This window comes from Halichoerus grypus, chromosome 2 (assembly GCF_964656455.1).
Source record: "Halichoerus grypus chromosome 2, mHalGry1.hap1.1, whole genome shotgun sequence".
In the NCBI taxonomy this organism is placed as follows: Eukaryota; Metazoa; Chordata; class Mammalia; order Carnivora; family Phocidae; genus Halichoerus; species Halichoerus grypus.
In genome coordinates, this window is record NC_135713.1 from 146,688,554 (window position 1) to 146,698,797 (window position 10,244).

Sequence of the window (10,244 nt, forward strand, 5' to 3'; positions counted from 1 at the left end):
GCATCATCAATCTCTCCAAGCCTTTTTTTATGGGCTTCTAGCTGCCTATCTCTGTTTTCCTCAACTTACTTCCTTTCCATCAGCTTATCTTCTAGATCACTTATTCTCTCTTCTGTCTCATTTACCCTGGATGTTAGAGTATCCATTTTAGACTGCATCTCATTCATAGCATTTTTTTCCCCCAAAGAGCAATATTTATTTAGATTCAAGAGAAGATACAGATTCCAAGGGCTAAGTTCTGCCTGATTAAATCTCATTTCTGCCCTTAGAGATTCTATATTGTCACTAATGTTTTTTTTCAAGCCTAGCTATTGACTTTATGATTGCTATCCTTAATTCTATCTGGTATCTAGCTATAGCCATAGCCATTTGTTCTGTGGCAGAAGACATTGTCTCTGGTTCTTTCCTTTGTTGAGAGTTCTTCTTCCTAGTCTCTCTGTTGAGGGCAGGTTGAGTGAATGAATAGTGTCTAAAATATCAACCATGACCTAAGCAAAATCCACAGTGGTTGGAAATCACCATTGATAAAGAAAGCCAAACTGAAACAGAAGAATAAAATTTAAAAGAATAGAAAAAGAAAAGAAAAGAAAAAAGGGGGAAGGGAAGTGGGACTATAATCTCTCAGTGTGGACAAAGCAGGGTGTTCCACTTGTTGCTGGGTTAATTCTGGTCTCTGTATTAGAGGGCATTACCTGCTTTCAGTGTTCCTTTCCTTAGAAAACAATTACAAAATTGTATAAAAATTAAACTACTTTCATATTAGTAATACACCTCAATCACCCATGGATTCAACAGACTTCAAAATAGAAACACAAAAAGGTTACTAACTGATTAAAGGAAAAAAAAAAACCTATTAAACTTAGGAACTCTAGCTTAAATAGTACCTACAGGACTATCTCACCTCAAAATATACTTGAAGGAGTGAACACATCTCCGTACTACAATGAATCATTTAAAAATAAGTCACTGGTAAGGACTATATATGTATAATGTTCATAACATTTCTTTCATGTTGTGATATTTTGTCAGTGTGTAATGTGCTGTGGAATTCAGCTTGCTAATAATTTTAGAGGAATTTTACATTTGTGGTCCTCAGGAATGTAGGCCTGTAATTTTAATTTTCTTTTAGAATCCTCTGGCTTTGGTATCACATCAACATTTTTCTCATAAAATAAGTTTGGAAACATTCCCTGCTCTTCATTTTTTTTTTTAGAAGAGTTTGAGAAGGATACTTATTAAGTCTTCATTAAATGTTTGGTAGAGTTCACTAGTGATGTCATCTGCTCCTGGAATTCCTGTGTTGTGAGGTTTTGGTTACTGATACAATCCCTTACTTGTCAATGGTCTGCTTAGATTTTCCATTTCTTCATAATTCAATCTTGGTAGATTGTATATTTACAGAAATGTATCTTTTTCTTCTAGGTTAGCCAATTTCTAGGCATATAATCGTTCATAGATTCTTCTTATGACTATTTGTCATTCTGTTGTATAAGTTGCAATATCTCTTTCATTGATAATAATTTCATTAATTTTAGTCCTTTCTCTTTTTCTCAGTCTAGCTAAAGGTTTGCCAATTCTGTTTATCTTTTCAAAAAACAATTCTTTATTATGTTGGTTTTTATTTTGTTTTTGTGGTCTCTATTCCATTTCTAGCTATTATAATAATAGCTCATATAAGTGAGATCATTTCGTATTTGACTTTCTCCATCTTATTTCACTTAGCATGATGCTCTCTAGGTCCATTCATGTTGTCATGAGTGACAAGATTTTATATCATATGTATCTCTGCATCTATCATTGAACACTTACATTACTTCCATATCTTGGTTATTGTTAATAATGCTGCCAAAAACATGGAGTGCATATATTTTTTTTTAATTAAATAGAGATAGTATCTTAAAAATTCAAAATAACTAATACCAAAAAGATCTGAAATAACAGATGTGGATGAGGATGAGTAGAAAAGGAGCCCTCAAGCCCTTTTGGAGGGAATGTAAATTGGTGCAGACACTTTGGAAAACAGTGTGGAGGTTCCTTATAAAATTAAAAATAGAAATTTCATATAAACTAGTAATTCTAATGCTGGGTATTTACCTGAATAAAATGTCAGTTGTTCCTTTATTGATTTTCTGTCTTGATGACCTACTCTACATTCAAAGTGGGGTGTTGCCTCCTATTATTGAATTTCTATTTTTTTCTTCAGTTATGTTTATATTTGCTTTATATATCTTAATATTTTGATGTGTGGTGCATATATATTTACAATTCTTCTATCAACTTGATAAATTGTCCCCTTGACCATTATTTAATTACCTTCTTTGTTTCTTTTGACAGTTCTTGATTTAAAGTCTATTTTGTGTGAAATAAGTATTGCTTTTTTACTATTTTGGTTACCATTTACATGACATTTCTTTTTTCACCCTTTCTCCCTTTTAACCTATGTATACTCTTAAAGCAAAAATAAGCCCCCTATAGGTAAAATACAATTGGATATTTTTTAATTTTTACCAGTTTATGTCTATTTATTAGAGAATTTAATCAATTTATATATAAAGTAATTATTAAAAGGTAAATACTTTCCACTGTCATTTTTATTTTCTTCCCCTGTGCTTTGAAGTTTCTTTCCCTCTTTCTTTCTCCTGCTGTCTTTCTTTTTGATCATGTGTGTGTGTGAAAACTTTGATTACTTTATCCTAATCTTTTGTGTATCTAAATAGGTATTTTCTTATTAATCACTATAAGGCATATATATATATATCATATTATAATAAAGCAGTCTATTTTTACCTGATAACAACTTAACTTAATTGCATGCAAAAAATATATTTTACATTTTATTTATCTATATTTTGTGTTATTAATGTCACTATTTATGACTTTTTATAATGTTTAAACATCAATGAATATTGTAGCTATAGTTCTCTTAATACTTTTTGTGTTTTAACTTTTGCAGTGATGTTAAAAGTGATTTGTGCATTAACATTATAGCTCCAGAGTATTCTGAATTTTAATATATACACTTTTTACAGCTATATTGCATACTTTCATATGTTTTCTTTTTTCTTTTTTTTTACGGATTTTATTTATTTATTTGATAGAGAGAGCAAGAGAGCACAAGCAGAGGAAACAGTAGAGGGAGAGGGAGAATCATGACCTGAACCAAAGGCAGATGCTTAACCATCTGAGCCACCCAGGCACCCCTCATATGTTTTCATGTTGCTATTTAGCATACTTTTGTTCCAACTTGAAGAACTCCATTTAGCACTTCCTGTAAGGCAAACCTAGTGGTCATAAACTCTCTGTTATTGTTTGTCTGGTAATGTATCTTTTATTTATTTCTGATATACAGTACTGTCAGGTAAAGTATTCTTGGTTGGAAAGTTTGCTCCTTCTGGGCCTTCCATAATACTTATACTATTTCATTCAATGATATGCCATAATTCCCACTGAGTCTTTTTGTTTGTTTCTCTGACTAGGCAATTTTAAGATCTCGGTCTTTGAATTCAGTTATTCTTTTTTTCTGTTTGATTATATTAGTTGCAGATTTTCTCTACCTAGCCTTTGGTTCACTCCAAAATTTGGGTTTTGTTTTTAATAGTTTCAATATCTTTATTGAACTTTACATTTTGGTCATGCATTTTTTCCTGATTATGTTTAGTTGTCTATGTTCTTTTAAGATAATTATTTTGAATTTTGTGTCAGGTAATTCATAAATCTTTATTTTCTTGAAGACAGCCACTGAAAGATTATTTTGTCACTTTTATGGGCTTATGTTTTCATATTTCATGATCCTTAAAGTCTTGAATTACTGTTTAACATTTAAAGAATTTTTTTTTCCTTCTCCAGTCCTTGATGAGTGGCTTGAGGATAGAAAGATATTTACCTGTCAGTCCTGTTAGAGAAAAGGTCTCTCAGTCATTTTCTACAGATGCACCCATCTCACTCCTTTTTTTTTTATTATTGGGAGAAAATCAGGGATTGTGTGCCCTCTTTCACTCTCACATATCAAACTTGGGTGCTGGAATATTTTCATTTATTTTTCCCAGGGCAGTAGAGTTCAAGATTGCATAACTTCTCTCAATTGCACAGAGTCAAGCTGGTTACTGACATCCTTTTGCCATCTGAGCTGGTTTGTATGCTATCTGTTGAAGTGCATACACACCATATGTGGAAGTTAACATGCATCATCATGGAGGTGTGTCCACAGGTTTGGAGCATGTATTACCCCATTGGAAGGGCTACAAGTGAGTCACCCCTCAAAGTTCATAGGCGGAGTCCCCAAGCCAGTTAGCAGAATCTGCTGCTGGTTTTTGAGGTCTATGTGGTGGTTGCTGTGAGGCCCCCTGCAACCTTTCCTCTATTCTTAGCACCTCCAGACTATTCATCTATGCCTACCATCTCAGTAATCTGGTAACACAAGACATATATGAACCTCTTGGGCAATATCCTGTGAGGCAGGGGAATCCACATCCTCACTTTGCTCTTATTTTCTCCCATGGGATAGTTTGCAAGCCAAGTATGTCTCTTCATTCTAAGTGATATGCCCTTATGGGAAAGTGTCATGAGTAAAATGCAATTATTCCTCTTACCCTCTTACACGTGTCTATTCTTGGATTCTTTGCTTCATTAATGCCCTGGAATTTTTCCTCTGGGCTCCTGTGTTCCCTCAAAAGCATCACCATTTATGGATAGTTGTGAGAATTATTGTATCCATAAATTTATTAGAGCTGGAATCTATTTATCATCTTGTTTCAAATCCCCTTTTTTATATTATATACCATACACAAAGATAAACTCAAAATGGATGAAAGACCTCAATGTGAGACAGGAATCCATCAAAATCCTAGAGGAGAACATAGGCAGTAACCTCTTTGACATCGCCCACAGCAACTTCTTTCAAGATACATCTCCAAAAGCTAGTGAAACAAAAGCAAAAATGAACTTTTCGAAATTCATCAAGATAAAAAGCTTGTGCACAGCAAAGGAAACAGTCAACAAAACAAAGAGGCAACCCACAGAATGGGAGAAGATATTTGCAAATGACACTACAGATAAAGGGCTGGTATCCAAGATCTATAAAGAACTTCTCAAACTCAACACCCAAAAAACAAAGAATCAAGTCAAAAAATAGGCAGAAGACATGAACAGACACTTCTCCAAAAAAGACATACAAATGGCTAACATACACATGAAAAATGTTCATCATCATTAGCCATCAGGGAAATTCAAATGAAAACCACATTGGGATACCACCTTACACCAGTTAGAATGGCAAAAATTGACAAGGTAAGAAATAACAAATGTTGGAGAAGTTTGGAGAAAGGGAAACCCTCTTACACTGTTGGTGGGAATAAAAGTTGGTACAGCCACTTTGGAAAACAGTGTGGAGGTTCCTCAGAAAATTAAAGATAGAGATATGCTATGACCCAGCAATTGCACTCTTGGGTATTTACCCCAAAGGCACAGATGTCGTGAAAAGAAGGGCCATATGCACCCCAGTGTTCATAGCAGTAATGTCCACAATAGCCAAACTGTGGAAAGAGCTGAGATGCCCTTCAACAGATGAATGGATAAAGAAGATGTGGTTCATATATACAATAGAATATTACTCGGCCATCAGAAAGGATGAATACCTAACTTTTACATCAACATGAATGGGACTGGAGGAGATTATGCTAAGTGAAGTAAGTCAAGCAGAGGAAGTCAATTATCATATGGTTTCACTTATTTGTGGAACGTAAGGAATAGCATGGAGGACATTAGGAGAATGAAGGGGGGGAATCAGAGGGAGAGATGAACCATGAGAGACTATGGACTCTGAGAAACAAACTGGGGGTTTTAGGGGATACGTGGGTGGGGGGATTGGTTAGCCCGGTGATGGGTATTAAGGAGGGCATGTACTGCATGGAAGCACTGGGTGTTATACGAAAACAATGAATCATGGATCACTACATCAAAAACTAATGATGTAATGTATGGTGACTAACAAAACATAATAAAATAAAATTAAAAAATATATTATATATTCATATAGACATCAATGAAACAAATTTATAACCATAATATTATTTTTATTGCTAATTTTTTAAAAGATCATTGAAGGTTTAGGCCTTCTTTATATACTCAGTAAATACATTTTTTTAACCCAAATCATCTATGAATGACCTTTAGTTTTGCAATAGTTTTATTCTTGAAGCACCATATCAAGGGCTTAGGATATCATTTAAGTCTTGACTTTTTCTTTATATAAAAATTATCATAGTACTAATATTAAATTCGTTATTTTTTTTAGTGAAAGATCTATTTCAAAATCTCCTCTACTGCCTAACTGGTAATATATAAGTTAATATAATATTATATATAATATATATATATTATATATATAGGCTTTCTTTTATTTAAATAAATAAATTAAAAGTGTTTTATGGATATTATTTTATTGATTTCACCAATTTCTTTCATATCTATTTACTTGGAAGAGAATCCTGGAAGTGCAGTATTTGTTTAATAGTCTTTTACAACTGAAAATTGAAAAGATATGGAATATAGCATCCATAATTGCTTATGAGATTGACAGTGCTATGTCTTTTCTAGTCATTGTGTTAAATGTTACATTTATAGTAAATAGAAGACCCATTATATGTGCTTTGGGCAAATTATAAGACTATAATACAATTATCTAAATTATCTGTCAGTCTGTTAAGCAGAAATATTTTAAAAATTAAATAATTTCTAAATATGGACTTAATCCAGTCAAATGTTTAGGCATTACCAAGTTTTTCTCACATTACTGATAGAATCAATAACTGAAATTTTATTTTTATGTCTTTTGTGAACATGACTCTGTAAATAACCTGGATGGGTCTCACAGAAAAATCCTAAACCATCTCCATGTTCTCCATTCCCTGATGTTATTCTCATGATTATGTTATACTTTAAAATAAGAGTAAATTGTGCAGCTATAATTAAGATCACAAATCAATAGATTTTAAGAATTCAAAGATGATTTATCTTTGATTGGCTTTTCTTAACCAGTTGACATTTTCCATAGGAGGACTTAGGTCTTCCCTGAAATCACAGAATTTCTCATGCTGGCTTTGAAAAAATAAGCAGACATATGTTACTCAGCTTCATAGAAATGATTCACTTCAACAACCACATGATCTTAGAATGTGACCAGATAAAACTGCAGCCCCAGCCAACACCTGGATTTCTACTTTGTGAGAGGAAACGCTGACCTATATAAACTGTGATGTAATAAATGGTTGCTATATGCAGCTGTTAAATTTGTGTTAATTTGTTATACAGTGGGGATGTTGTAACACAATTTTAACAGAACAGTTCATATTCATATTAGGGCATAAATGTTTTTCCTCTTTAGCCACAAGAGTCTCTAGAATTATATGTCTATATCATCTATATCTGTATCCATGTTGATACTTATATAGAGTTAGATACACATGAATACCATTATAAAAATAAATTTGGAGTTGTCCTACTTGAGATTTGAGAATATGCAGCTTACAGAAAACCAAAACTTCCTCATTAAACAAAATACATTATGTTTTTATACAATTACAGTACACAATCCATATAAGGATCAAGATATCCAGGGAAGAGAAATCCAGGTTTTAGCATTCATTTTCACATTTTAGTTTCCCATGTATGAGACTGGTATTTATAGAAAAAAGGAAATAAATGAGAACACCCCAGTAACCCACCATCCTGAAGAAGGACAATGTCCAGGACAATTAAAGCTCAATATGCCTATGTCTTCACATAATATCTCTCTTTTTTCCATCCAGTTATGATAAATTCATTTTCATAATGATCCTACATTCATTCCCATATCTTGGTATATAAAGAGATTGGTCATTCATTTTTATTTTTAAGTGATCACTCCAAATTAAGACATTGTATTTTCCAGAATTCATTTTTTTTGGCTAAGATTCAGTTTATGACATGTTAAAAACACAATAAACTTAATCAACACAATCAATCGGATGTTATCATGGACAATAATCTGTATTTGTAAACTGAGAGTATAAAAAAATGAATAAATTGTGGGTCTTGTCTTGCAACAAATATTTCCTTATAGCCATTGCTTGAACTTACCATATAAATGTAAAATATTTGAAGAAAAAAATGCAGTCTTTCAATTTCTAAAACTTACGTTGTTGCTTATAGATCTACAAAGATCAACAAATATTAGTTAATTGTATTGATTGAATCCATATATTTGAGCATAAATCAAATATAGGAGAAAAAACAAACAAAGCATAAAGATTATCAGGCAATTTGTTCTCCAGACTTACCCTTCCCCAACACCTTCATGAATGCTCTGGCCACTTCCTTGTTGCGAAGGCTGTAGATGAGGGGATTCAGCATGGGAGTAAGGATGGTGTAGAAGGCTGACACCATCTTTTCCTGGGTGGGGGAATGATCAGAAACAGGCCGCATGTATATGAACATGGCTGCTCCATAATACATTCCCACCACAATGAGGTGAGAGGAGCAGATGGCAAAAGCTTTTTGGCGGCCTTCCCCAGACCCCATGTGAATGACAGCCACAATAACACAAACATAGGAAGCAATGATTACTGCTACAGGGAAAAGAAGCATAATAACACAACAGATAAATATCATCCTTTCAAATAACAATGTGTTGGTGCATGAGAGAGTGAGAAGGGCAGGGACATCACAGAAAAAATGGGGTATTTCCCGGGCTCCACAATATGAGAATGATAATGCAACTGCAACTTCAATTATACCATCAAGGGAGCCAAGAATCCATGAAGAAGCTGCCATGAGGCCATAGATTTTCTGGTTCATGAGAACTGAGTATCGTAATGGGTGACAAATGGCAACATAACAGTCATAGGCCATTGGAAACATTCTGCTCCAAGCAGGGACACATATAAGAACATCTGGTCTCCACAACCAGCCAGAGAGATGGACTTCCTGCCAGACAAGTAGTTGAAGGCCATCTTGGGTACAGTGGTGCAGATGAGCATGAGGTCCATGAGGGACAGTTGGCTGAGGAGGAAGTACATGGCTGTGTGAAGCTGGGTGTCCAGGTAGATGAGGAGAATCATGACAGTGTTTCCAATGAAGGCCACTGTGAAGATGCCCAAAACCAGAGAGAAGAGGAAGATGTGGGTGGGCTTGTGATTGAAGATTCCCAGAAGGATGAAGCCTGAATTGAAGGTCTGATTCTCCCATGCCATGATAAATATGTTGACTGCATGGAACAGAAGAAGTGAAACATGGCTGGGATTGTGTTACAGAAATATTAAGCACTTCCCTCCTAAGTCACCCTTCTACCAAATTGCCTAAGCAAGAGAAAATTGGTTCTCTGGTCATAATTTTTTTTTTTCATTTTTAGACTAGGTATATTAAACATAATTTTAGCTTGATATGATTTTTAATACAACTTGCTTTGTTCATAGACATAGTAAATTACATGGTAAAAATATGAGAGTTTTCTCAAGTCATATAATCAGGTTAGGGTACTAGTCAACTCCTAGATTATCCATTCACTTAAAAAAAAAAAAAAAGATCATGAAAGACATACATTTCCGAGAAGTTGATGAGATTTTCTTTCTGTTTCTTTATATTTTCCATGAGACTTAGCATAACAATTCTACTGAAGAGTAGAGAGAGTCATGTATTGATGGAAATGAGACAAGGTTAATCAAATGACAGGTAAACAGAAGACATCGAGAAATCAGCAATCAGATGTCCATTAAGTAATATTCATTCTAATTAAGGTGAATGGTAGTGGAAATAGCTCCTCATAAATATACCGTTTCCTTACTCATCTCTAAAAACGATGTGTGTCCAGAGCACCTGGGTAGCTCAGTTGGTTAAGCATCTGCCTTTGGCTTAGGTCATGATCTCAGGGTCCTGGGATCAAGCTCCATGATGGGCTCCCTGTTCAGTGGGGAGTTTTCTTCTCCCTTTCCCTCTGTCCCTCTCCTCTGCTCCTGCTCTCTCCCTCTCTCTAAATAAATAAATAAATAAATAAATAAATAAATAAATAATAATAAAAATTTTATATATATATAAAATTCTCTATTTTTACATTCATTTCTTTTCCTTTTTTACCTCCATTTTCAAAAGACAAAACATTCTTTTACTTTCTTCCCTAGCAGTCCCTGAACAAATTGAAAATACATGCTGTCTCTACCACTTTGTGTCCTCCTAAGCTTTTTATCTCTGTGTCTCTGTAGTATTCACCAATT

At 34.0% G+C, this 10,244-nt stretch overlaps 1 protein-coding gene across 1 annotated transcript; it reads right to left on the bottom strand.

The window, feature by feature from the left end:
• Nucleotides 1-8,009: 8,009 nt before the first annotated feature.
• Nucleotides 8,010-9,227, bottom strand: LOC118540869 (olfactory receptor 2M3-like). Its single transcript, XM_036100216.2, is given in 3 exon segments — nt 8,010-8,069; nt 8,296-8,888; nt 8,891-9,227. Coding segments are annotated over 3 exon segments (990 nt in total).
• Between the last annotated feature and the right edge of the window lie 1,017 nt (nt 9,228-10,244).